At 49.5% G+C, this 27,271-nt stretch overlaps 2 protein-coding genes across 8 annotated transcripts in view; one reads left to right on the forward strand and one right to left on the reverse strand.

The window, feature by feature from the left end:
* Nucleotides 1-16,383, forward strand: part of LOC121444069 (UDP-GlcNAc:betaGal beta-1,3-N-acetylglucosaminyltransferase-like protein 1) — an 84,825-nt gene extending 68,442 nt beyond the window's left edge. For 6 of the 7 annotated variants that reach the window (XM_041645815.1, XM_041645817.1, XM_041645819.1 and 3 more), the window contains 5 exons: nucleotides 3,988-4,123; nucleotides 4,240-4,308; nucleotides 4,705-4,779; nucleotides 8,809-8,925; nucleotides 11,629-16,383. In XM_041645815.1, coding sequence (XP_041501749.1) covers nucleotides 3,988-4,123; nucleotides 4,240-4,308; nucleotides 4,705-4,779; nucleotides 8,809-8,889 — 361 coding nt within the window. In that variant the 3' untranslated portion in view covers nucleotides 8,890-8,925; nucleotides 11,629-16,383. The remainder of the gene's footprint in view (nucleotides 1-3,987; nucleotides 4,124-4,239; nucleotides 4,309-4,704; nucleotides 4,780-8,808; nucleotides 8,926-11,628) is intronic. The other variant, XM_041645816.1, reaches the window with a different exon arrangement.
* LOC121444067 (tubulin-specific chaperone D) overlaps nucleotides 12,480-27,271 on the reverse strand; it is a 147,584-nt gene continuing 132,792 nt past the window's right edge. The window contains exons 29-39 of the mRNA XM_041645813.1: nucleotides 26,881-27,021; nucleotides 21,340-21,423; nucleotides 20,571-20,729; nucleotides 20,358-20,496; nucleotides 19,991-20,112; nucleotides 18,372-18,449; nucleotides 16,677-16,766; nucleotides 16,045-16,132; nucleotides 15,318-15,427; nucleotides 13,927-14,011; nucleotides 12,480-12,617 (exon numbers count right to left, since the gene is read on the reverse strand). Coding sequence (XP_041501747.1) covers nucleotides 12,600-12,617; nucleotides 13,927-14,011; nucleotides 15,318-15,427; nucleotides 16,045-16,132; nucleotides 16,677-16,766; nucleotides 18,372-18,449; nucleotides 19,991-20,112; nucleotides 20,358-20,496; nucleotides 20,571-20,729; nucleotides 21,340-21,423; nucleotides 26,881-27,021 — 1,114 coding nt within the window. The 3' untranslated portion in view covers nucleotides 12,480-12,599. The remainder of the gene's footprint in view (nucleotides 12,618-13,926; nucleotides 14,012-15,317; nucleotides 15,428-16,044; nucleotides 16,133-16,676; nucleotides 16,767-18,371; nucleotides 18,450-19,990; nucleotides 20,113-20,357; nucleotides 20,497-20,570; nucleotides 20,730-21,339; nucleotides 21,424-26,880; nucleotides 27,022-27,271) is intronic.

A 27,271-nucleotide genomic window follows, 5' to 3' on the forward strand; every position in this document is an offset into this window, starting at 1 on the left:
TCTGTCCTTGGCTCTCCAAGCCCACTGGTTAAAGATGTAGAACCAGGCTTGCTCTTAGTATAAAAGAGAGAGCTTCTTAACTCTTCAGTCTGTGCTGTGTGTGAGACAGAGGTGTGTTACAAGAGAACGAGCAACAGACCATGGTTCTCACTAAAACCTCAGTCACATGAGCAAACTAGGTTCAGAAGTGCGAATGAAACAAACCAAGAGTACAGCTGTCTTAAAAATCGGCTAGTATAGGTTTATATTCATCCTGTGTAAACTATACCGGCATTAGAACACACAGCAGTGTTTCTCCCAAGAAGGAACCCCTTCCCAGTGTCCACTGATAGAAGTAGAAATTAGTCCCAGAACACTGTGGGAGCTATCTGGGCACCAAGCTGCGGGTGTTTCTGGTACTGATTCTACTGGCTGACCGAAACACTACACTCATCTCCTGTCATCCCGTAGGCCACGTGAGCGTGAGCGGCCTTGGGATGCGGCCATTTGTATAACGGGGGTCCTTCCCATGCTCGTCCATGAGTCTCGACTCCTGGGTGGTGGCTTGCAGCCCACCCAGCAGGCACTCCTCACGCCCTCAGCAGAGCGGCCTGTGTAGACAGAGTTCATGCCTTTGTGTTTTCACAGTAAGCTTTGCCACCCACAGCATAAAAATAAGTGATCTAATGTGAGTTTCTGTGTTGGATTAAAGTCTTTAAGCTGTGAGCCGCACCACCTCCCAGGATAGCAGCTGTAATTACAACGTGAGGCTCGCTGGAGAGTTGTCTTTGTCTAATCTATCAGAAGTCTTCAGGTGGCAATACCTCGATTCTGTCGTTTTTATTTCAGGCTCAAAATGGCCTGAATTTGTGTCATTTGTCTTTGTTCATGTGTGTAATACCTCAGATACCAAAGGACATAGAGAGAATAGCCCCTTCAGGAAATCAAGCATTCCTTAAACTCGTGAGCTGTTGAACCGACTGTCGCCACTTCATCTGGTGCCTTCATTCTTTCACTGAGGGTTCTTTGGTCTTACGATATGTTTAACCTTTTATGATACCCAGGCTGCTTATATTCTGCAAGCTGTTAGCTTCCCATTATCACAGTTGAGGTCTGAAGAGAAGTATGTTTCTGACCTTGTTCCCTGGCAGTATGAGGCTGGGTTCGTGCTTTTCTCAAATATTTGGAGAGAACTAAATGGGGCCCTTTCCCCAGATAAGTGCAGCAACAAGATGCACCTCAAAAGTAGGAATGAGGGGACCAGACACGTCCTGACCCCTGGTATTCAGCCCAAGACGGCTTGTGCTGACATACGGCTGCTGTGGTACCTGATGGGACAGGTGGGCCATCCCCCATGTGCCTCTGGCAAGATTTTTACAGCCTTTTGTTTCTGGCCACAGATGCTACTGACCAGTGACCATGCCTTCTGGGAATAGGGGCCTTTCGCACCCCACCAGCCATCGCTTACCCATGGACTCTTGTGGGTGGTACAGTGCTGAGTCTGTGATCTTTCAGTCTCAATGTGGACATTTGGGTCCAAGAAAACCAGTTCCCTTAGCTGTTGACCCCAGCTCTAAGTTGATGGTCTCCTAACAAAAAGACACAAACTTGCTGGATGCCAGATGGCCTGTTCTCCAGGCAGATTCCTAGGGGAAACAAGACCAGTGCAGGATGCTCTAGCAAGGCCCAGATGTCCTGCAGTTTCTGCATCACACCTTTTAGTAACTGCACGCAACCCCCCTTCCCGTTAGAAACCACCTAACAAAACTCAGGATGCTAAGAGCCTTACAGCTAGAGCCCAGTCCTGGTGGACAGGTTTGGGATTGCAGTATAAAGTCATTGGTGCCCAGGGTTTTGGGAAACCAAGTTGACTTCACTGTCCAGTTAAACCCACCATCCTGTAAATAAGCTTCACAGTAAGCTTCACAGACGGAGCATAGCAGGATCAGGGTTTTTTCTCACACAGAGATACCCCAGTGGACCCAGCGAGTGCGTGGGCAGGATCTCACCAACACATCATCCGTGCTTAGTCTCTAGCAGGAGCTGCTGTTGTACATGTTTACTTACCTATGACCATGTCACATACATACATGCAGAAAGGCACATGGGCAGTCACGGCACGTGTGCACATATACCGCACAAGAGCACTGTGCATGTACCCTCATGGATTTGATGCATACATCACATCTTGCTCAGGGGACTGACCAGAACAGACCTCTTGAAGTGACCAACGCTATGGGAACAAACTCTCAGGGTATCCTCAGAGGTCAAGTGAGGACAAGCAGCCCTCTAGCCGCGTCTAGGCAGGGCATTCCTTGAGGAGCCCGAGAGGACATAGAGATGCCTCATAGCCCCTGCTACATCTCCTGTGTTCATATCCATGAACCCTTCACAGTGTGCTGTCTCCATGCAGGTTTCCTGCAAAGGCCCTTGCTGGAGGCAGAAGGGAAGGGGCGCTTGGGGCTAGGATGAGATGGAGGTTGGCTTGCTGGCATCTCACAGGGTCTGAGAAGCCTGTGCCTGGGGTTGCTTCAGCCTCATTTTGTTGAGAACCCTCACCTACACTTAGAGCAGACAGACAGGTGTGTCAACACCTCTGCTGGGGGGTGCCAACTAGTCTTGATCTTTTGCCTTTGACTTTACCCTCCTGCCTTCTGCTCCCATATTGAAACTGGCTGGGCCCATCACTCTAAAGTTTGCTGAGAGATACAAATCAGAAGGTCCTTTCTTGGCTTATGACATTGCTGAAGTATCTGACCCTTGCTTGAGGTCTGGTGTGAGATCAAGGTTCTCACTCTCAGGGCCTTCCCTTTCCTTGGGTGACAGTATGGCTGCAGAGGTATATGTATGGGGCTGAAGCAAGTCCTGTGTGTGACTTTCTCTTATAAAGGGGGCACTGCAGCCATCGAGAGAACTGGCTGGGGTTCTGGCTGGGGTTCAGGATTAAATGTTGTTCCCCAGAACCTCCAGGGAATCCCCTACCAAAACCACTGAGCTAGGCACAACCCTAATTAGAATGTTTTCACACAGGAGATCTCAGGGAGATGCTGAACAGGCAAAGCATGCTTTGATGTGGGTAGTGACGTCAGGAGGCACAGCCCTGAATACAAGGGAGGCACCATCCAAAGGACAGAGTGCTAGGGTCTGGGAGGCCCTTAGATGAGGGGCAGCAGGTGAGGAGATCTCAGGAGAAAGAACCAGCCCTGGAGATCTTCATCCAAGGGCCTACTGTGCCCAGAAAGGGACCTCTAGGGTAGAAAGTTTATTTCCTAATGTGACTATGACCTTACCCAGGCCTTTCTTGTGAGTATTGACTCCTCTGTGAAATTAGCCCAGGGTGGTTTGGTCCACTCTCACTCCTTTTCTCTTTCTAACTCAGAAGGACTAGTTGCCACATTTAGAATTTGGAACCTGGGGAGATTGAACTTAGGTCCTCATGTTTCTGCAGCAAGCACTTCACTGACGGAGCCAGGTTCAATCTCTAGCACCCACATAAAAAGCCAAGGCAACACACACCTGTAACCCCAGTGCCGAGAAGGGAAACAGGATCCCTGAAGCTTGCTGGTAGTCTTGCTGAGTTGGCGAGCTCCAGGTTCAACCCTGTCTCAGGTAGGGTAGAGAATGATAAGATACCTGATGCCAGCCACTGGGTTTTGCATGAACCCTCCTGTTTGTGCACACGTATACACACCTGCCACATACTGGAGGCACTCGTGTGCTGGTGGAACTGGCAGCTGTGGAGAGGCCCCCATCCATCAAGTCTGTATTTCTCAGGGTCCCAAATAGAAATTGGGATCAGTATGAGTGGCTAAAGGCTTCCCAAAGAGCATTGCTGTACATGGTGGCTCATGGTGACCTCTAACTATGACAGTGGTAGGTAGAACCAGATCTCCCTTGGTTTAGACTTCATGTAAGCCGTTCACGTGTGTCCCCAGGACTAAGGGGTAAGGTGGCTCTGGAGCCCACAACATCTGGCCAGCCCTAGCTTTTCCCTCTGCTTGGCTACAGGGTGACCATCTGGACCCACCGTGTCCACTTCCTAGAGGAACAAGTCCTGCCCCGTTGGAAGTGCTTCACCATTTGGAATGCAGGCAAGCAGGGGCGTAGGTTATACCGCAGCCTGACAGCAGCCAGCCGGTGCAAGGTAGGACCCTGTCCTCCTCATCCCGTTGGCCACTCTCCTGACTCCCTCAATCCTGTCATGTCTTTACCGTACACCCGCAACCACCATCTGACCTGCCTGTCCGTGTTCACCCCCAGGTGGTGGCCTTCTGTGATGTTGATGAGAACAAGATCGGAAAGGGCTTTTACTGCCATGAGGAGTCTCAGGTATGTAGACCACCAAAACACCTTAGAGGGGAGGATCATCCATACCATGCCAGCTTCCCCTTATACTTTGGCATTTTTGGCTCTGCCCAAAAATGTAGCCCTCAAAGAGTCTCCAGGACCCCTTAGGACTCTGCCCCTGTCCTTGGGGGAAACGGCTACATGTTCCTTCGGTATGGGCATCAATGTTGGCATACCAGAGTTGGTTCTTGTGGCTATCAGGTGGCTGGGGCTGCTAGAATCCGGGACACAACCACCTGTCCTGCCCCGACTGGCCCAAGACTTCCGTCAGCTACTTGACCACAAGCTACTGAGAGTAGAAGCTATGGTTAAGACAGGTTCCAGGGAGTTCCTTCTGCGTGACGCCCTAGTGACTCATGGCTGGCACCATCTTTATAGGAGAGACCCAAGCCGAAGGTCCCCATCCTGCATTTCCAAGCTGCCCGGTCCCCCTTTGTCATCTGTGTGAAGCTGGTGAGTGTTGGCTCTGGTGGTGGGGCTCCTCAGTGCTTTCCCACTCTGACAAGTGACTAAAACAAAGGACACCAGAGCATAGCCCGCTTCTTGTATCCTTATTGTAAATCAGCTATAGTGGTATCTTGTTTGTGCCTTAGTAAGTAAGCTTGCCTGAAGATCAGGGTGCAAGGCCACACTAGGCAGCCATGCAGTGGTGGCACACACCGTTAATCCCAGCAGCCACACTAGTTAGCCATAGAGGCCAGGTGGCGGTGGTATATACGTTTAATCCCAGCACTAGAGAGGAATCTAAGACCGGAGGAGACAGGTGACCATAAAAACACCCTGAGCTAAGTTAGAGGTGGGGGATGAGGTGGGAACGCCTGGTAACCCCCTTGTAAAGCTGTTCTCAAAGTCATTGTTCTGAGCCCAGCTACCACGTTCAAGCGCTGTGGCTCATGTTACCTGAAGGGCAGCCTTGCCCACATAGAGTAACAGCCTGGTGGTGACCAGTGGGGCCACAGGACCCTGCTTCCGTTCATCTGGTTTCTCTGCTTTTGGTCATGTGGACATAGGTGCCAAGCATCCTGTTTCTGTGGAAAACAAGGTTACTTGTGGTCAGTGTTACACAGAATCCCATTCTCTCCAGGAAACGAGTCCCCAACAACTGTGCCAAGCTAACAATGATGGGACAGCAAGGTTCTGGTGGAGCTAGGGCTAACCTTTCTTCATCTGCTCTGGACACTGTTTCTTGGCTGGTCAAGCATGTGGCAGATTCCCTCTTGGGAGTCTGCTCTTCAGATATTCCCAGAACTCTTTAATGGGGTGACATTAATGGATTCGATGGTGATCCTGCATAGGAAGTTCTTATACAGAACGTCATGTTTTTTAACAGAAAGCATCCATCACAGTTGAGTTCACCTGGAAGGGATGTGTACTGGGCTGTGGAGGGCTAGTATGTCCTGCCCGTGGGACCTGCCCCTGGTCATCGACCGTGTGCAATCCTACTGGTCAGTAGCCCTGTACGTCCATGGCTTTTCCTCACTGTAGTAAAATGGACCTGTCTTTCACTGAGAAGCTTCTGGGTGCAGGCTGAGGCAGAGCTAAGCCGGCCTTGTATCCCAGTCACTCTTGTCAAACTGTATCTGCTCACCGCTGGCCTCGGAGCCACCCACCATCCCGCTCCAGCTTTGGGTCCAGGGGAGTCTTATTCCTAAAGGTCTCATGGCAAGTGCTGGTAAGTTGTCTATTATTTGCTTGACTCCTTTTATTCTTGGATAGTTTGTCTCTCTCCAAGTCCTATGGGAATTTCTAGACATCTACCAGGAGAGACAGCATGGCCACCCTAAATGTCAGCAGCCGCAGGACAAGGTATTACCAGCTTCAAAGATAGTGCTGTCACCCTCTGTTACAGTGATGGATATGGTGGGCCCTCAGCAAAAGGTGTGGCTGTCCCCCACATGTGGGGCCATAGGTGGAACTCCAGCCTGTGTTTCAACCCGTGGCTTCCAATCTGTGACAGCTCATTTCCGGTCATTACAGGGGTAGGCCTGGGTTTTAGCCCCCCAGAAAGTGAGACACGTCTATCTGTCTGTGTCTCCTATAGAGTGGTGTCACAGTAGCAGATAACAGTCACACCTGGAAACGGGTATATGATACTGTGGGAAAGAAAGGCCCCTCCTTAGCTGTTTCCACTGCTTACCAAGCATCTTCTAGCAGTCTGTAGCATTTCTCTTAACACAGTAAGGAAGATGGACCTGCCTGTGATTGTGTTACATACTTTGGATATTCTTTGTGTGCATGGTATATTTGTGTATGCTAGGGGAGGTCAGAGGTTGACACTGGCTTCATCATCACTACTGAGACAGGTTCTTTCACTCAGCTCCCTGACTGAGCAAGACTATAGCAGGGAAGCAAACCATTGGGTTCTCCTGTCCCCGATTCCCCACTGCTGGCATGCAGGTGTATACCACCACACCAGCCTTCACAGTGGTGCCAGAGACTGAACGCAGGTCTGCATGTGCGTGTGGCAAGCACTTTACTGAAGCCATCTCTTGTTCCAGAATTTTAATTTATAAGCTGATGGTATATTTTGCCGTTTCGAGTAACTTACATTATTTGACTTTGACCCTCATTCTGAGATGGATTACACGACCCACACCTATGACTAGGACTTCTGCTCTTTGTGATACAGTGAGAAGTTATTTTAATAGAAAGGTTGGTACATCTAATTGTCCCGGCCTCACATTAGGCAGCCCATTCTCTTGGTAAGGCTGAGATGATCATTTCTGCTCCCTGGTCTCTCTCTACCAGTTCCTGCTCACATTCCAGGGTCTCACCACAGGAGGCTACTTTTACATTTCTTATTTAAAGGAACTTTTTGTATTGTGGTCCGTGACACACAGAAGATGGTTCGACACAGGTTAGCAACCACTGGCCTGCAGGTCACATTTAGCCCTCCACCTCTTTTCGTAAGTATCTTTATTAGAAAAGAGGATGTGCGCTCACAGGGCAGAGTTACAGCCTCCTTAAGAACAGTGCAAATGTTCCAAGGGGCTGGACGAAGTGTCCAAAGTACCCTATGTAGTATGTGCAGGCTTCAAAGAGCTATGGGCAGTAGCAGGACACCATATGAGGCTCACAGCATGGCCCCAGCTGGCAGAACACCTTCCTGGCATCCATATAGCACTGTGTACACACAGTAGGACCGTCTGCTTGCCACTCATGTGGCCATCTGTGAACAGATCCCAACTCTTTGTCCTTATGACTGATTCCTCTCAGCACCTATGTGGTACAGATTATTGGGTCTTGTCGGCATGTCAGGACCATGGCTTGTGGGAGTTATTGGCCATGCTGCCGTGAGCTCCATTCCTCTGGTTTGTCCTAGAAGAGAAGTCTGGCTGTGACACCTCCAAAGGCCACCCATGTTGGATGGCCTGTTTCTACCCTTTTGGAGAACTATCTTGCTGTGGTGTGGGGGTGTCTCACTTGAAGCTGAGCACCACTCATCTGGTGGGAATTTAGATTCAGCCTGCCATGTTTAGAACTGGTATTTCTCCTCTACAACTCCGGTGTTAACCCTTGTTGGCTTGTGTCCTGCAGACACCCCTTCCCTTCATGTGTCCTCTCACTCTCCCAGAACATGTTAAACACAGGAGCATCCAGTGAGTAGTTCCGTGTTCAACAGTGTTAAGTCTCATGGGGGCAGACTCTGACCTACCCTGGCCCAAGCCCGATAACTTCTCTGAATATGGGGAAGGGAAAGGAGGGGAAGTGAGAGGGAAAAGAGGAAGGGCGGCAAGTGTGGCCACTGTGGACATTTCTGCTTTTTCAGGCAGCTCACTCAGGTGTTTCACTTTTACTTTTTGTTTTTTGAGACAGGGTTTCACTTTGTAGCCCTGGCTGTCCTGGAACTCACTCTGTACCAGGCTGTCCTTGAACTCAGATCTCAGAACTTGAGATCCGCCTGCCTCTGCCTCCCAAGTGCTGGGATTAAAAGTGTGCGCCACCACTGCCCAATTCACTCGAGTGTTTCTGACCACCGGTAGCAATGATGGGACAAGTAGGGTCAGTGTCACAGCCCAGCTCAGAGGCCTGTTGTGCTGGCCCAAAGACAGATGCCTTAAGAGAAACAAAGCGGTCCCTCCCACATCCTACCGGATGCCACTAGTTGGGCTGTTCTTTAGCAAGATTATGGTCCTTGCTCCCTTTAGGGACTGGGGGTGGGGGTGACAGGTAAGAAGTCACGGGGTGGGCACTTGGTAGATCTTGCAGAGATGAGACAAAGTTCCCTGAATAGCAGGAAGGAAAGGTAAACCAGAGAGTGCCTTATCTGCCTTCTGGAGAGGGGCAAGGCCAGACAGCAAGGGCACCTCTCAGTACCTCACCCTACCGGTGGCCAACACCAGTCCTAGCTGCAGCTCTGACTAGCCTTTGGTTTCCCTCTCCCCTAATCAGCAGAGGGAGGGTAAGTGGGCCCAGTCTCAGTCCCTGCAGCAGTCAAGAGCACGAGGAAGCCTGACTGAGCTGGATCTCCTCTCCCCACAGGACCTCACAGGGGGTGCATTTGAAGACAACCTGAAGTCACTGAACTTGCAGGAAGGCCGGGACTTCGTTCATTTCAGCTGAGTTTGCCACCAGGTGTCTGCACTGCACCCACTGCAGGTTCTGAGCCTTGTCTGCTCTACTCCCTTCCACAGACAACTGTCCGTCACTCTCTGCTTCCTCCAGCTCCTCCCCTCACGTTCTGTTCCTTAGTTTTCACCCTTTCATTTCTGCTACATAACTTGAGGTCTTAATCTTCTAAGCACCACTTTAGGCAAATTTCCTGTGTTTGGTAACTTGGACCAACTGGTTTTTTTTTTTTGTTTGTTTTTTTAGTTTTTCGAGACAGGGTTTCTCTGTAGCTTTGGAGCCTATCCTGGCACTAGCTCTTGTAGACCAGGCTGGCCTCGAACTCACAGAGATCCGCCTGCCTCTGCCTCCCGAGTGCTGGGATTAAAGGCGTGCGCCACCACCGCCCAGCTCCCAACTGTTAATTTTTAAAATACTACTTTACCTTTTAAAAGCAGGAGTCTATATTATCAAAGTTGCTTCTAGGTTCTAGAAATGTCTATTAAGCCAAACTTTTCTTCATTTTTCAAACCATCTGTACTAGCTACTTTTCTCATTAGTGTGACCAAATACCAAACAAGCAGCAAATTCTGGAGGTATATATAGGCTCGTGGTTTGAGGGTGGTATGGTCCGTCAAGGTAGGGAAGGCATTGACGGTAGGCATTGTTCTTCACAGCTGGGACTCTTCACCCTCTCATGTCTTTAGAGAGAGGACCAGGCTCTAAACCCCATCATCCAGCAACCCACGTCTTCACAACAGGCCCTAATTCCCACAGGTGCCACCACCTGGGAGTGAATGATTAAACTCAAGCCTGTCGGGCATTCACATTAAATGATAAGATTTAGCCTCTCAATTTAAGTGCCCATCCCAGATGGTAGGCTGGCTTTGCTCTTCCTGATTTGCTTTGTTACTTACTGAGGTAGTGTCTTACTGTGTAGCCCAGGCTGGCCTTGAACTCTCCCTCCCATCTCCACCTCCTGAGCAGTGGGCTACAGACGTGTGCCCGGCTTAAACATTGTTAGTACATCCACATATGTGCAAGGTTTAAAGCTCTGACATCTTCCTGCTCAAGGAAACGTGGGCATCTCCCTCTCCAAGGCTGAGCCTTCCCAAGTTTTGTCTGTGTCCCTCCAGGTTAGTCTTGTCTTTAGATGGGGACTTGAATGCACTCCCGTTGTGTCAACAATCTCCTTATTGATGTTTGTCACACCTGTCCTTTTTCTCGTCTTTCACGTTAAGACTCTCTCTGCTGCTGCTGTGATACCTTCCTCGGCAGCTCCTGGCGGGTCAGCAGGCTCACCTGGTGTCTGGGTTTCCTACACACCACCCTCACTCAGATCACAGGACTAAGACCCCTTTTCTACCTCACTTGTCCATTTGAAGAAATTTTACCTGTATATTAAACCCCATATTAGCTACCATGCATTTCTCCCTTGCTTGGTATCCTGACGGAAACTGCCTGCATGAGGTCATTTTCTGCTGCTTAAAGCTCACCCACAGAAATCACTGCTTTTCAGCTGGGGATCAGGGAGACTCTGACTGCACTGAATACTACAGCCCACTTTCTTGAATGGTAGTTACACTGTGGTAGTCTGAATGTGTTTGGCCCCCAGAAGCTCATAGGGAGTGGCACGATTATGAGGTGTGGCCTTGTTAGAGGCTGGATGGACAGGTGACGCGGGCCTTTAATCCAGACCTTGAGGCTGGTGGTCATATCTTTAATCTGGGCCACACCTTCTTGAGGAAGTGTGTCACTGTGGGGGTAGCCTTGAAGGTTTCATATACTCAGGACACTCACTGCCCAGTGAGTCAGTCAACTTCCTGCTGCCTGCAAGATGTAGGATACTCATCTGTTTCTCCAGCGCCTGCCTGCTTCCTGCCATGAGGGACTGAATCTCTAAACTGTGAGCCCCTGCAGTTATATGTTTTGAGATGCCATAGTCATGGTGTCTCCTCATAGCAATAGTTAACCCCACCAAAGACACACACCATACACGATTTAGCCAAGCTGACAATTTTTCAGTATAATGCAGATCTTACTGTCTTCCTCAACTCCAATGTCCACTGGTGAGCTGGTAACCACTGGACTACCATCTGCCTTCTTAACAGTAATTTTACCCACCCAGGGCACCTGGTGCCGGCTCAGATCCCACCCCCACCTCCAAGGACTGGTTGTCTAACCATGAACATTCCTAGTCTGGGAAGCAGGGATACAATATGGACTTACCAGCTGTCCTTCTGGGTAGCTTCTGACCTTGCAGAATTCTGTCTTGAGCTGGGGCCTCATCCATATAGGACCTTTGCTTTTGCTATTTTCTCAGAAGCTCTTCTGTTTTGTTTCCTAATCTGTCTTTTAATTTTTTTTTAGTATAAATATTGCACGTGAGTGTAGTTTCTGCTGAGGCCAAAGATACTGAACTCCCCCGAAAATGAACTTACAGGTGGTTTTATGGGTGCTAGGGATGAGCTCAAGTTGTTTGCAAGATTACTCTGCTTTCTTAACCACTGAGCAAATCTCTCCAGCTCCTATCCTAATCTCTGACCATTTCTACCTCTTAACTTTTTTGCAGGGAGAATTGTTATTTATGGGGAGGGATAGGGTTTCCTATATCCCAGCCCAGCTTAAAATGCTCCGCATGCCTCCTCAGAGATGATCCTTCCAAGTGCTAGGATCCTAGGCACCTACCACCACACCCCATTTATATGGTGATGGATCATCAACCCAGGGTTTCTTCTGTTTTTGTTGGGACAGGTTTTTCTATGTCATCCTGGAACTCACTATGCAGACCAGACTAGCGTCAAACTCAGAGACCCGCCTGCCTCTGCTGGGATGAAAGGTGTGCACACCATTCCTGGATGTTTCTTCTTCACTCAACGCAGTGAAGACCCAACAAGAGCCAGAGTTCCTTCCATGAGGACAGATTTCCGTCTACCAGTGTTGAGAACACAGCTCGGTAGAGTTCCAGCTTTATTAGGTTTCTTGTGGCCTTTTATCTACTCTGCCCTGCTACCACCAAAATTTCATCCACTAGAAAGAAGCAGGGACATGGCCTTGGGCACACACAGCCTCTATGCTCTCTCTCTCTCTGAGGTTAAAGCTCAATGAGCAACATTCAGCAGGCTCCCAGGCCTCGGATATAGACAGATCAAAGAGGCAGGCATGAGGCTACCACAGCAGGACAGGTAATGTACGTCCTGGGACAGGAAGTGCAAAGGATCCAGGCCCGGGGACCAGAGCTGTCCCGTAGTCCCACAGGGACACTGGATTCTGAGGCTCTCTTGCTCAGACCATGATAGGACTGCTGGGGACGTGGCTGGCTCAGCATGAGGAGGAGAGAGCTCCTGCCACTGCATGTGCCCAGCACTTCCCACTCCACCAGGGTGTGAGCATCTGCCATGCTACAGAAATCACTAAGTGCCTAAAACCCAGCAAAACACCAGGAGCGGAACCCACGGTGGATCTTCACCTAAGTCCCAGAGATGGAGGCCGGGCTGTATGGAGCATGATTTAATGGGAAGCACATGGTGTTAGGACAGCAGAAGTACGGGCAGACCAGGCCACCAGAGGACAGCATGCATGAAGTCACTGCGCTCTGTGGATGGCCTCCCAGTCCAGCTAGCAGCATGTGCCACCTTTCTCAGGTGTGTGGCACCAAGTTTCCATGATGGTAAAGCTTGTTGTAGAGCCTCGGGGCAGGGCATCCCAGCTAGGCAGGCAACGGTTCAGCTTCCAGGAGCAGGCTGTAAAGATACACAGCAACGTCAGGCTAGTCCCCACCCTCTGATGTATGGCTAAAGGCTGCCATGTCCCAGGATCCTGGCAGGTTGGTGGACAGAGTAGGTTGCTAAATGTTCTTTCCATTGATAGAGAACTTTGAAGTATGTGAATGAACAGAGTTGAAAAACTCAAGTTCGCTCTCCATATAGGAGACTGAGACTACATCCTGGCTCCCCAAGGGGGAGGCCCTGGGAGAACTCAGGCACACAAACCCAGCATAGCACACACAAGAGAGGGAAAGAACAAAATCCTTTCCAGCATGCGAGGTAACAGGAGCTCAGGGTTTAAAGCTAGATCATCAAAGCAAAGCAAACAGGAAAAACAGTAGCTGACCGTCAAGACTGTGTCAGCTAAATACCAAGGCCTCAGGGTTAGGGCAAGCCCAGCTCAGAGGTCAAGGTCAGGGATGAGGCAGTAGGCAGGGAAAGGGTGCTGGCCCCAGGGTAATCAGGGACAGAAGAATAGAACAGTGAACAAGTTAGCAGGATGGGAAATGAAATCCAGATAAAGAAACTGTAAACAGGAAGGTCAAATAGGAAACAGAGACTATGAACATAAACTTGTCAGTAATTAGAGTAAACATGAAACACTAATTAATAAAGACCTGTAAATGACACAAAGGCATAATTTACTGTACAGAAGACAAGCTAACCAGATGTCACCACTAACAGAGGCAGAGGGGATGTCAAGTGTAGGAACACCTAGTTAATAACAGCTCCAGAGTGCACCCCCCAAAGTTCAGACATAATTAAAGGACAACCGAGACAAACGCAAACACTGCTTCGTCAGTACTGATTGGAGTAAGACGACAGAATCCCCACCATGGGGGCCTGCAGCAAGGTAGGAAAGTCATCTCTGTCAGGCACACCTGAACTGTCTTCTAGGAAGGGATGTATCCCACAGGCCAGGAAAAGCCCAAGGGTGGAGAAGGACTGGCTGACTGGAATGTTCCTCTGTCCCTGACTCACCTAGGACTCCAGCATGAGGCTGGGCTTCTGAAGGCTTGGGTTCTATAAGGGCAGGGAGCCCATGTCCTACGCCACAGCTAACATCCGACAGCAGCTTCCACAGCCAAGCACAGGCAATCAAGAGGACTGAGGCCCCAGTGGGACAGAAGTCCAGGGAGACACGGAAGCCTGAGGGGACAGGTGTCCTCAGAGTACATCCAGGCAGGGATGATAAGAGAACGGACTGTGGGACCCGGTTTACTTTAGACAGGAGCTCAGAACAGCAGACAGCACAGGCCCCATGTATCCTCAGAATACTTGTTACCTTTGTAGCCAGCTGGGGTCTGGGCACACCAAGGAGGTCACACAGGTGATTCCGCTGCCCTCTTACAACTGGAAGCTCTGCGTCCCTGGGGAGTAAAACATTTGAGTCCCCGAAGCCAACATGGTTCAGTTTCTTCCCCCAGAGTAGATACCAGGGCCCATACCCTGTTCTAGGAACATACAGAAGAGACGTGACCTCAGGCTAAGAGGCTTCTGCATCTTCATTAGAACTCAGATGCTGTTGATTTCATTGAATAGAAAGGTACAAAGCATGTTTTGTAAGGGTTAGTAAAAATAGTCCTCTGTAAACCAGGTGTCATATTCTTCAGAGTTCCTAACACCCATGTAGGGCAACTCACAACCACCTGTAACCCCGGCTCTAGGGGGATGTGGACATCTTTTTTTGGCCTCGGCAGGCAACTGCACTCACATATGCAAGCCCTGACACATGCATACACAAAGTTCTCCCTCCCTCTCTGCTGTCCTTTCTCAAGATGAGTGTTTTAGGAAGTTGGAAGCAATGCCCATTGCTTCCACAATGGAAGCAGTGTCTCATCAGAAGGCACCGTGCTAAGTTTCTACTGACAGCAAAGACCTTGAAATGCATTCTGGCCTTCCAGGCCCCCACAGCTCTCACCGAGGCAGGAAGGCCACATCCTAGCATGAGCTCCTATGGAGATCGCTGTTCTGGGGAGCATGCATGAATATACATCACAAACCCTCACTTGCTACCACCCCAACAGACCTGCCAGCATTTGAGATCAGCAATACCCCTCTCCATCAGTCTGAGTGGACAGTGTCCGCAGTAGCAGTAACTTGGCCTACCTGGCTGTGCCTCCCAAATAGTATATCTGCTACAGGGGACAAGTCAGCTTGGTAGTGCATACATATGTGACTATGAGCAGCTGTATGTATGTAATCATGTATGCAAACATGTATATGAATGTGTACAGTGCCTGGATCACAGGTCATATAAGGTAACTGCTTCCAGGCTCAGGCTGGAATGTCTGAGAATCACACCCACAGGCTGTACACCCCACCACCACCATCTCCTCTCCACTTCTTGACTTTGAAGACAAGTCTCTAAGGCCATTAAAACAGGAAAGATCACAGGGCAGTAGGAAAATAAAAGTTGCTAACTGACACCCACTTGGTGGCATCCTGATGACCCTGTATTCGAGTTACTGAAGAACACCAGCTTCTGAGCCACTCTGCCCACCTTGCTTACAAGAGAAAAGCAGTCACACATTAAACATTTTCCTGAAGCTCCCAGGATGTGTCTGTCCTCAGCCCTATGTGAAGCTATTGAGGGTTAGAAATGTCTCCCCTCTTTCCATCAGAAGCTAGGGGGACAGGAGAGAAGTGGCAGCAGCTCAGGCAGGCCCTACTTACCAGGCTGTGTCACTGAGCACAGACATGACGTCATCAAGCACGCCTGCATCCACCAAGTCACTATAGGTGAGCACCATCTCGTACAGCTGGCTTGCTGTGGCCTTCCGGATCTGGGACAAGAACAGCAGGTCAACAAGAGGAAAACCCATCACCACTGGGAAATGAATCTGGCCACAGCCCAGACACTTCTGCCATCACAGACATGCAGCAGAAGGAAGATCAGCAGCCTCTGTCAGAAGGGACTCCTGCCTGGGATCCGTCCCTCTTGCTAGTGTCCTGTGACAAACCGCTTCAGATGGCCTTGTCTACCCTGTAATGTGCCTTTTTGAGGGTGAGCGGTGGGCCATCCCACTCTACCTCAAAAAAAAAAAAAAAAAAACCTACTGTCCTTTGCAGAAATTCCCTGACTACTTAGGGGAGAAATTTCCCTTTTGGGATACTTAGAGAGTTCTTGGGTAGGAGGGGAATCCTAACCCTAGGCTGTTGACACCCCACCCTCAGCAATGCTTCCTTATGCTCACCCTGCCCGGTACCAGCACCCACGTTCCTTTCATACGAACGCCAGCCACTTGACTACCATGACCCAGGGCTGCCCACGCCTGGAAACCATCTCACCCCTGTGTTTACTTCTAAACCTACTTCAAAGTTACACCAACACACACTCGTCTAAAGGCCATACATGAGCACAGACCTTTAGATGGCCTTGAGGTGGGGCGGACACACTCACCACAGGGAAGGGGTGGCCAAGGAGGATGAACAGCTGCAGAAGGACCTTCTGTCGCACATCACCATTGAACTGCACCATCCCACAGAGCCTGCAGAAAGCCCACAGGGGACATGGAGCCGTGCCATACTCAAGTTACCCGAGGACCCAAGACACATCTGAGACCCAACAAGTACACAGCATAAACCTTGAGCCATGTGTTAATGTGTGTGCACCTATATACACACCTGTGTGTTGTGTGCTAGTGCGCTCCCATGTGGTATATGGTCATGTATCCAAGTGTGCACTGTATACTAATGTGTTCCCATGTACTTGCCTATACATAATGAGATCTTTGTGTTAGCATGTGCCTGTGTGTATCTATCAGATTGCCTACACATGAACAGTGTTCTGTGCCAGTGTGTACTTGCCCAGATGCCTGAACTGGCATAGTTGTATTCACATTCCTTGGGCTTATACAGTAAGGTGAGAGGTAGAGCTTTCCTGCAGGTTGACCCTCCAGACTCACAGCAGTCATCTGACTTTTCCCTTCCTCACTGAACACTCCAACAGTCCATATTTTAAACAGCTTTGTGATCAAAATTGTATTTCCCACCAAGTCCCTCCATCTCCACCCAGGAGCACTTAAAACTCACACTGCAATGCTCGCCCGAAGCTTCTGGACATCTTTTGACTTCCTGATTTCTTCCTTACAAAGTGTGAGCAACTTCACACAGAAGGGGTGGCTTGAAGGGGAAAACAGTATTGTAAGTAGGTCTTTACAGGAATACAGAGCAGTATGGTTCATGCTCTACTGGCATCCAGTGTGCTGTTGGTACCAAGTAACCTGAAGGTCGGCTTGCTCAACAGATGCTGTGCCATGTGGCATCAACCACTTTCTTTCATTCCCAACACACACAGCAGAGAACAGCTATCCTATCTCACTACTGGTGAGATATGCCATCACCCACCTTACCCATGGTATTCAACACCTGGGCAGGCAGGCCCAGCACAGCTATGGTATGACCATATCCAAGTGACCCACCCAACAGAAGACCCTACCAGCAGGTACTATTCATGGAAAGAAGCCATAGGAGGGGTCCTAGTCATCCCCAATGACCTTGATACTGGGCTACCACACCAGGCTAGTCCATGACAGTTAATTCCCAGGTCAACCCTGGTATGAAGAGAATGCTGCCGTACCCTGGGACTTTGATCCAGATCTCAGTCCTTCCCTGACTAGCTCTCTAAAATACATCCTCAGTTGGTCTTCCTCTGGGACTCAAGCAATTCTATTGCTCTTCTAGACTTAAAGGTCCCACACGCCACAGACTCTGTGGTCCCAATGGTCCCAATCCAGGTCTACACTGAACGTGGTCATCTCCAGCATTCCTGAAAGACTCCTGAGCTAATCCACCAGGCATGAGCCTCCCGTGGTTGGTGTCTAATGAACGTCTCGGCTCTACCTGTCTGAGTGGGGTGACATGGCTTCCTGGCCACACCTGGTATTCTGAAAGATTTCTGTTGTGGAAAGAGACACACCAGCCATAACGTTTTCCGGCTGCTATGGCTCCCTCACACTCACATCTGTTGGCGTCATGCCCCTGGATCAGCCACAGTCTGGCGCCCTCTCAGGCCTGACCTGATCAATAGTCAGTTACTACTCGCACCTGAACACATTCTCAACATGACACCAGCCTGATGCCCATACAGCACAGACCTTCTGGGGGGGGGGGGGGGGCAGAAAATAGAAAGCAAATAGCAATGAGCAAAGGAGACCAGTCTAGACCCAGTGGATTTGAATCCACCACCAGTTAACTTAAAAGGAAAATTCAAAGCTCCAGGCAGTTTCTAAGGAACTTAGCTTTCATTTGGTGAAGACCACAAGGCAAAAATGAGCACAAAAGTATCATCCACTCAGGAAGGCAGCCTGGCACCTACGTGGTTCCAGGGCTTAGAGACATCATGCAGCTGGACTGTCTGCTCCTCTGGACAAGAGGCAGAGGAACCACAGACAGCAGGAAGCAGCATTCGTGCCCTATGTCCCATAGCCTCTGTCCCGCTATGATGGGCTCAGGCACACTCCTGGGCCCCAAAACACAGCCCACAGACTGTTCTATTTCCATCCAGTCCTTATCACACCTCAGGTTCCGTCAGCTTCCAGACCTCTCTGCCTGCCTGCCCTAGTAAGTGGACTACCCTCACCTGTCCAAGTCTACCTTCCTACCTGGGTAACAGTGAAGCTAGCCTGAGCAACACAGCAAGGTACCAAAACAATAAATACATTTTTTTTTTAAATTTGGGCAACTAGGTTTCACCAGATAGGGAGCATTAAGCAAGCAGATACTTACTTCTCCTCAGCAGTAAAGATGTCGAAGCACCCATTGGACAGCAGCTGGTCCAGCATTTTCAGCAGTGATACAGACACCCTGAGAGGACAAGATAAGCAAACATGAGACTCACACAAGCACCCAAGAACTATGAGCCACCCATGCGAGGGACAGGCAAATGCCACTGACAAGTTAAAAAAACAAAGCAAAACACAAACCCTGAACACCATGACGGCTCTTCCTAGATGAGTCTAGAGTCAAGACAGCCTTGCCACATTCTTAAGGACAGACACACCAGCATTATAATTCTTACAGAAAGCCAGGATGACTATGGGAAGTAAGAATAAAGCAGGAGCCAACGTGGCTCCTTTCAGGGCTTACCTAAAGCAAAGGTAAGAACAGAGCTGCTGACGTAAAGATGTACAGACGGCCAGGTAAAGTCCAGCATCACCTGTACACCTGATGGTTTTGACAAGGCGCAAAGCCAGGACAGTGAGCAGTCCAGCAGGCTGTGCTGGACAGCTAGACAACTGGACAGTCATTTGCAAAATTAAACAAAGCACTCACAAAACTATCTCAAAACAAACCATAGGGCTAAAGACAGAACCTAAAGCTGACGCTTCTGGACGAGAGGAGCTCTCTAGGACCTCCAGATTAGGCAAAGATTTCTCAGCAACAACACTAGCTCACTGAAGCACAGGCAGGTGAGAGGTGGCTCCTTCAAACCACAGACCTAACAAGGACTTGCCTGGTCCAGTGAAGGCATCAAAACCAGGGAGGAGGAAAACCCAACTAAACAGCTGTGGTGTCAGGAAACGCACACCTCAGACTCTAAGAGGGCGGCTGAGTGTCTAACAGAATAGCCACCCGAGAGGCTGACCACACCATTGCTGGTGAGACATGGAACAGACGGGACCAGCAGTTTCAGAGAAGTTAACAACTGACATGGCCCCACAGTCCATCATACAGTGTGTACCCAAGAAAAGGGGGTGTGCATCCACAGAGATCCATTCCTGCATGTCCACTGCAGCTGTCTGCAAGGCCTGGAACATGAAATGCCCAAAAAGTGAGTCAGCTCAACAAGAGGACGGACAGACAGATGGGGTGATGACACTGCCTGCCTGTTTAAATGGAATGACACAAAAGGCCACCTCGACTTCAGTGATAGCAGATCAGTGGTTGCCAGAGTGGACGGCTGGGAGAGCTCTGGGGCAGGAGGAACAAGAAAGGTTTCGCACACCCACAGGAACCACCCCACATACTTCATGGGTTGCCTTTCCGGTTTCTTATATTCTCGATGAGGTTATTACAGACAAGAAAAGTCAGGGAATATTCCTACAGACTAGAACCTCATCCCACTTCACATGCTATCTGGCATCTGCACACGCACACAGAAAAGCTCATTTTCCTCCCTTGAGGGAGAGGGATTGTAGGAGGTGAGTGCCAAGAACCGGTGAGGCCCAGAGATGAATGCTGGGGTTCACTGAAGTTACTGAAGGGAGCCAGCAGGGCCTGACAGTGTGCTGGGCCCTGCTCCTCACCTACTAACTGTGACCATGTGTCCCAGGGAAACCTGGGCTCTGTGGAAATAGGATTGGGGCACAGGCACCATGACCTCCCAGCCTCAAGATACCCCTCACCTGTCATTCAAGAGGTTGTCCTCAAAGACCTTCAGGAGGGTCCCACTGAAGCTCTCCAGGAGTTGAGCATCCTTCTGAATCCTCTTCATGTACTCAAAGAGGCTCTGTGTAGAATACCTGACCTAAAACCCGAAACGTAGTACTGAGGCACAGCATGGCTAGTTTTTCCCTTGGTCCCCCAAGGCTACGTCAATGACAGTAAATGCTTAGGACCGAACAGAAACAACTGCAAACTACAAAGACATGAGGGCCTTCCAGGTGCTGGGCTGTTATGACTGAGCATGTGCAGTGCACACATCTAAGGACAGAACCCTCTGGAAGGAGTCCCCTGGATCCCCTTGTCCTGCACAGCCCGATACCTCCTTACCGTAGAAGCCGTCAAACCACCAACAGACACGGCCAGCCCCAGCAGGACATGGTATCTGTAGGTGGGCAGTTCCAAGAGCTGGGTGATGAGAGGGAAGGCCTGGGAAGGTGCATTCCAGTTCACAGAGGCCACGTCAGACCTGAAAGAAAGCGATTTCCTCAAGGCCACGCTTGGAGGGGCTGGGCTGCAAAGGGGATCCGTACCTGACAGTACCTGGGGAACAGGCTTTCCAGTTCTCTGCGGTGGGGAACATGGGGAATGGGAGGGCTGTCGAAGTGCAATAGAGTCAGGAACACCTGGGCGGCATGGGCACGGAACCGATCAATCTTCTCGCTTGCCTGCTGGGCAACGCAACACATGACGCGCTCACAGCTGCAAACAGGACACGTGTCTTAGTTAGGGTTTTTATTGCTGTGATAAAACACCATGACCAAAAGCAATTTGGGTAGAAAAGGGTTTATTTCCACTTGTAATTCTCAGGTTATACTCCATCACTACAGGAAGTCAGGACAAGAACTCAAGGCTGGTGGCAGAACAAAGGCAGAAGTCATGGAGGAATGCTGCTTACTGGCTTGCATGCCTTGTTCAGCCTTTCTTATACAACTCAGGTCAACAACAACAACAAAACAGAAAATAACAACAACAAAAAGCCAGAACAGTAGAACTCCAGGCCTCAGCAGTGTGGCAGAAGAGGTTGAGAATCACCGGGGCTGGATCAAATGATGGTGGCCCCTCCTGGCCGGAATCTCGGCTACAGAACCGGAGTTCAGGGACCACCACAGTCTCACTCTCTGAAGCTGGCCAGATGAAAGGAAGTCCTGGTACAGGGGTAGGGGGGTGGGTATCCTGTCCTGGGGACATGGAACAGGAGGAGGCCCCTGGCCGTGGCCCACAAACTGTGGAGGGGCAGACAGAGGTCAGAGAAGCTACGCTGAGAAGGGATAAAGACACAGGGCAGCCCCTGCGGTCCTCGGATACTCACATGTGGGCCTCAATCAGCTGCGGCTCTGTCCGTACCAGCAGAAGTATCAAGTCCATGAGGCTCGTCATGGCAGCTTCCCGGACCCTGTGAATAAGGAGATAGAGGAAGGTCAATCCAGGACAGGGATTCAAGCCCTGGTCCCATCAAACACATCCATCAGGTCCTGTGAGAACAGTCTACAAGGAGCCCATGAGGGGGAAAAAGTCTTGAGACACCCAGTGACCACACACAAGCTTGGTTCCAGAAGGCCCAAACACAGGGAAAGTTTCAGAGATTACAGAAATCCCTTCAGTGTAAACCATCAGAGAAACCCAATGCCGGCAGCTGGCAGTCTTTATTTAAATCCCTTGACTGGAGAATGAGGGACGTGCTCTCGCTCATACTGTCAAGCAAGAGGGCTCATTCTTAGCATCTGAAGACAGACTGGACAAGTCTCAGCAGGGCCTAAGACATGTGCACACATCATCGAAGCAGCTACTTCCCACAGCCTCCTCTTCTGTGAAGCTGGCCGCTGTAGTCTCTCTGCACAAGGCTGGCGCTTCTTGTTCTCACCAGAGAGCAACCAACATTCATACCCATTCTAGACTTTCCTTCTTGCTAAACAGAGCTGTCTGTCATTAATTCATATCGAAGAAAAAAAATTGATCTAATTCCAGAGCAAAAGTAGCCATTTAAACTGGGATACAGGTGCATTCAGTGAGTCAGGAAAGGAAGAAATAAACCCTCAGGCTTAGGGTCATCTCTGCCTCAATCAAACCCTCTATGGGGCTTGTACCAGGTTCCCTCTGAGGCCCATGGGACCTTCTGAGGGGAGCTCGCAGACAGCAGTGCAGGCCAGGGTTCCAGGGGACTCCTCAAAGTCAGGTGAGGGTCAATGGACACAAAGTTAGCCTGGGGATGCAGTGAGCTACAGGGACAAGGGATGCCACGGGACGTAGGGAAGGAGATCTGCAGAGCATGCTGGGATGAAATGGGGTACATCTGCAAAGAATGCCAGGGAATGGGGGAGACCTGCAGAAAGTACCATGGGACACAGGGGCATGACTGTAAAGTATGCCAGGGGACACGGGGAAGTCTGGAAAGTGCCTAGGTCTAGGTGCACAGTTAGAAAGCACACACAGACCTTTCATGGTGCCTGCCATCTCTGAAGCTGTGATGCACAGGGTGAGGCTCCAAACAATACAGCAGAAACCAGCAAAAGGACAAGCTGTGCTTGCCAAGCACATGAACGGGAAAGAACTGAGTCCTGAGCCTCAGAGGACCACTGGCAGAGCCCTGGGGCAAGGGAAAAAAAAATCACATCCCAGATAAGCTCCTGGGAGCAAGGGCAACTGCATAAAGCCATTGTCATGGAGCCCAGTCTATACGGCCAGGTCTGTCCAGACTTGGCCACCTCTCTCTGTGAAGCCCTTCCTTCCACTCTGTGACCTGAAAACATAGTGGACAGCTGGCCATTATCACTACCGCTAAAAGAAAACTATATAGCCCTGCAATTTAATCCACAACATAGAAAATCCAGTTAAGAATTTCAAGTGAATAAAACCTAACAAATGCCAAAATAACAGGAGCAACAAAAAGAGACTGACCAAGTGTACAGTCTTTACAATAACTGTATCTGAAAAATATGAAAATAGAGAAAAGTAAATGAAAAAGACAGAATTTCAAAAACAATTAGAACCTCTGAGAAAGTTCTCAAGGTGTATGTGTCACTATGTGCCCGTAGGGTTCCCTCCTACGGAAGTTTGAGTCGAGCCTCCCAGTACCATGAAAGCTGGTCCTCAGGGAGGAGGCCTCTGAGCCCCATGTCTGAAACGCACGATGTCTTTAGCAATAGGGACTTACCTTCTACCTCTGGGAGACAACCAAGGGCACTAACTAGTAACAGCCTGCAATGTTTTAGGACTCCCTTGGACAATCCTAACCAACCCAAAAGAGGGCTTCTCATGAGTTGTTAGGGTTTTTATTAGATGGTCTTTGGCTCTCTAAGAGGGAGCACGGTCAGCCCAGATGGGAAAACTTTATTTAAAATACACACATGTGTTTATACACCAGCTTACATGTACTATAAGTGTTTTTGTATAATTCCATATGACTTCTTCAGACTCCTCATTATTATTTTACCCTCCTCCTTCTGTGTGGGAAACTAACTGTTCTCTAAGTTGACCTAAGACCTGTTCAGTAAGAGGGAAATCATACCTTATACTAGAAGCCCAGTCAACCCTCTAGGATTTGTGAAGTCATGGCTCTTGGAGGAGAACCCACAACCGCCACCACAATACTGACCCAGCATAATCCCTAACTTCAGTCTAAGCATTTGTCCCTGTACCCACAGAGAAGTGTAGTCCCCACCCTCATCAGGGAAACTTCTCTTTGCAATGGTCAGAGACCTTCAGAGAAAGCCACAACCAATCAAAAGGCAGAGCTGTGGAGCCCCAGCCCCAACTCACACATCCGCAATATAAGCAGCTAAGCCGCAGGGATCACTGTAGAAGAGGAGGCAGAAAGACTGTCACCAACATTACTGCCTAAAGCTGAGCTGAACAAAGACAACAGACATGGTAACGTGGTGTGGGAAGTCCTTCTGTATAGGTGGTGCTTTTATTGGTTAATAAAGAAGCTTCTTTTGGCCAATGGCTTAACAGAATATAGCCAGGCTGGAAGAGATATAGAGAGAGAGTAGGCAGAGTCAGGGGGAAGCCATGCAGCCCCCCCATAGGAGACAGATGCCTCCGCTGGAGCCTGCCAAAACTTTGCTGGTAGGTCACAACCTCGTGGTGATGCATAGATTAATGGAGATGGGTTAGCTGAGGATATATGAGCTAGCTAGCAATATGCTTAAACTGTTGGCCAAACAGTGTTGCAAATATTATAGTTTCTGAGTGATTATTTCGGGTCTAAGCAGCCGGGAACAAATGAGCCATCTCTGACAACAAACACAGATTGAGGTGGGCAAAGCCTCAACTCTACATGAACTACTAAGGAATTTGGAGAGTGGGAGAAATACACACACACACACACACACACACACACACGGTGCATAACAACAACCAATGAAAAAAGGAAGCCATGAATTTGAAAGAGCAAAGAGCGGGGTATATGGGAGTTTTAAGAGAGGAAGGAAAGGGGAGAAATGATGTACTAAAAGAAAAATATTTAAAAAGAATGTCTGGTTCCATCAGTTGCTGGATGAAGGTTCTATGGTGATATTTACAATATTCATCAGTCTGACTACAGGGCAAGTCAAGATCAGGCCCCCTCTCCTCTACTGCTTAGGGTCTTAGCTAGAGTCATCCTTGTGGATTCCTGGGAATTTCTCTAGAGCCAGGTTTCTTGCTAACCCTATAAAGGCTCCCTCAATCAAGATATCTCTTTCCTTGTTCTCATCTCTGTCCTTCCTCCTTCTCGACTATCTCATTCCTGAAGTTCTCCTCACCCCTCCTCTTCTCCCCCCATCCCCATGCTCCCAATTTTGTCAGGCAGTCTTGTCTGATGGGAACAGAGGCAGAGACCCATATTAGAGCACTGGACTGAGCAACCAAAGTCCAGTTGAAGAGTGGGAGGAGTGAGAACACGAGCAAAGACATCAAGACGATGATGGGTTCACCCACTGAAACAGTCTACCTGAGCTAATGGGAGCTCACCAACTCCAGCCAGACTGGGAAGGAACAAGCATAGGACCAAACTAGTCCCTCTGATTGTGGTTGACAGTTGCATGGCTGGGGCAGACTGAGGGGCCACTGGCAGTAGCACCAGGATTTATCCCTACTGCATGTACTGGCTTTTTGGGAACCTATTCTCTTTGGATGTATACCCTGCTCAGCCTAGATAGAGTCAGTTATAAAAGCAGTAACAACTGCTGGGGAGAGGAAACTCTTCAGCTGGAGAGATGCGTACAAGTAGGGCAGAGGTCTCCAGAGACTTCTGTGAGCTGTCTCCCCTGCTAGGGAGTGCCTTTGAGTCACCCGTGTGTAAGTAACTCCTACTTCAGAAGACCGACTGGCTCACCACGCTAGACTTGGGTGGGATTGTTCTTCGGCCTGCATTCAGTGCCTTACACTGGGTAAATAGATGATTGTTCACACCTTCCATGGAAAAGACACACAGTGCTCACCATTCTTCTGTCTTGAACTTCAAGAAGGAATCCAGGTGAACTAGGTCTTTTGGGAGTCTAGGAGCCTCAGAGAAGAAGCCTAGGACCTGACAATATTTATCGTAGAACCAAGTCATCAGCTCCATGTGGGCTAGGTTCACAATGCCACCTTAGGCCCTGTCTGCTACCTAGCCTGTAGTACATTCTGGAAGGGTCTGGACAACAAAACATGTCCAAGGCGCTCCAGCCCACATGACATGCCACAACCAAGACGACAGATCCTTCTCAAGGAGAAAGACAACCAGGAGCAAGAAATCTCCGGCAAAGCAAGATGGCCATTGTCAATGAGGAACCCTTGAGGTCAGACCAAAGGAGCCATTTCTCATGGACATCTTGCCAAGAGACACTACAGGGAAGCAGCCTTGTAGCTGAAAAGCCACACTCAGCTGTGCCAGGGAAGACCTTGGCATTGTGGGAAACGGCCAGGGGGTCCCTCAAAGTCTCCATTCTCCAGGCTCTCATGAGACTGATGTCAGCACAGGAAAACCTGTCTATGTAGACATCTATATCTACATGGATATGTTCAGACAGCTCAGTCCATGACAGCAAAGATCCAGTGCAAACACAAATTAATGATCAATGTAACATGAAATTAAAAATATTAAATGAGCTTAATAGTAGAGAAATAAAAGGAGAATCACTAGCAAAGCAGACTATATAGCATTTATACAGCTAAAGAAGAGCAGCAACAACAGAAAGTTGTACAAAACGAAGAAACCTTCAGGATCTGTTTGGTATGTGACGGGTGCTCGAGTTTCTGGAATACGAGGACATGGGGGATCTCCAAAATGATCTGTAAAGTGGGGTAACCAGCTACGAAATAGGATGTAAGAAGAAACAACTAGCTGGGCACCCAGAATGAAAGGAGGGGAAAATGAAGAGGCAAGAAGAACAAGTTAGAAAGTAATATCTGAAACATCCTATGTAAAGGATAACATGTTCTCTCCATGTTCTGATCCCAATCAAGACAGCATCTTTTACGAGCTCCTTCTGAACTCTTTACCATCATTGCCTAAGGCCAGCAGGAGGTATGAGGGGGTATGAGTGGGTACGAGGGGGTGTGAGGGACTGTGAGGGGGTACGAGGGGGTGTGAGGCACCCGGTAGAGCTGCTGACTCAGACAGCAGCAGCCTTGTTCTCTCCCTCGCAAGGTGCTGCAACCTGGGCAGGAAACTTGCCCTACAGGAGGAGAAAGGGAAGATGAACATGCAGACTAAAGAACTATGGATGTCTGAGCAGCAGAAGAGGGCTCGCCTGAGACGTCAGTGCAGACCGTTGCTATGAGCGTTTCTAGCATGACTTAATGCCTATTGTTTCAATCCTGCGTACCTCAGGATGCCATGCCCTCCCCTATCTCAGAAGAGAAGTCAGTGTACAAACACTGTCCTTACCAGGCTCCCACATCCCCTCTGCTGTCTGTGGTATAATCGTTCATGCAGTCCAGCAACGCAGTGTAAACCTCGGAAATGTTCTCTCTGCACACGACTTCATCTGGAGGGCCCTCTGCTTTCACGCCAACCGTCTGGCAAACTCTGAAATTAAGATATGCATGTCTGTGAGCTCATCCTTCACATTACAATGGCCTGGGGTGTCTTGCTGCAGGGAACACCTGGCATGGCACAGGAGCCCCAGGCAGACTTCAGGGCCCAGGGCACCCTTCCCACTGCAGATACGGACTGGTGCTCACTGTGAAGTCACCTTCACTGCCCCACAATCTACAAGGTAGCTGGCTCTTTCTCTCTTCCACCCCAATAAAAAGGATAATGCTGCTTTGAGAAGTCA

This window comes from Microtus oregoni, unplaced genomic scaffold (genome assembly GCF_018167655.1).
Source record: "Microtus oregoni isolate MIOR12 unplaced genomic scaffold, Mior012 000117F_ref0000505, whole genome shotgun sequence".
In the NCBI taxonomy this organism is placed as follows: Eukaryota; Metazoa; Chordata; class Mammalia; order Rodentia; family Cricetidae; genus Microtus; species Microtus oregoni.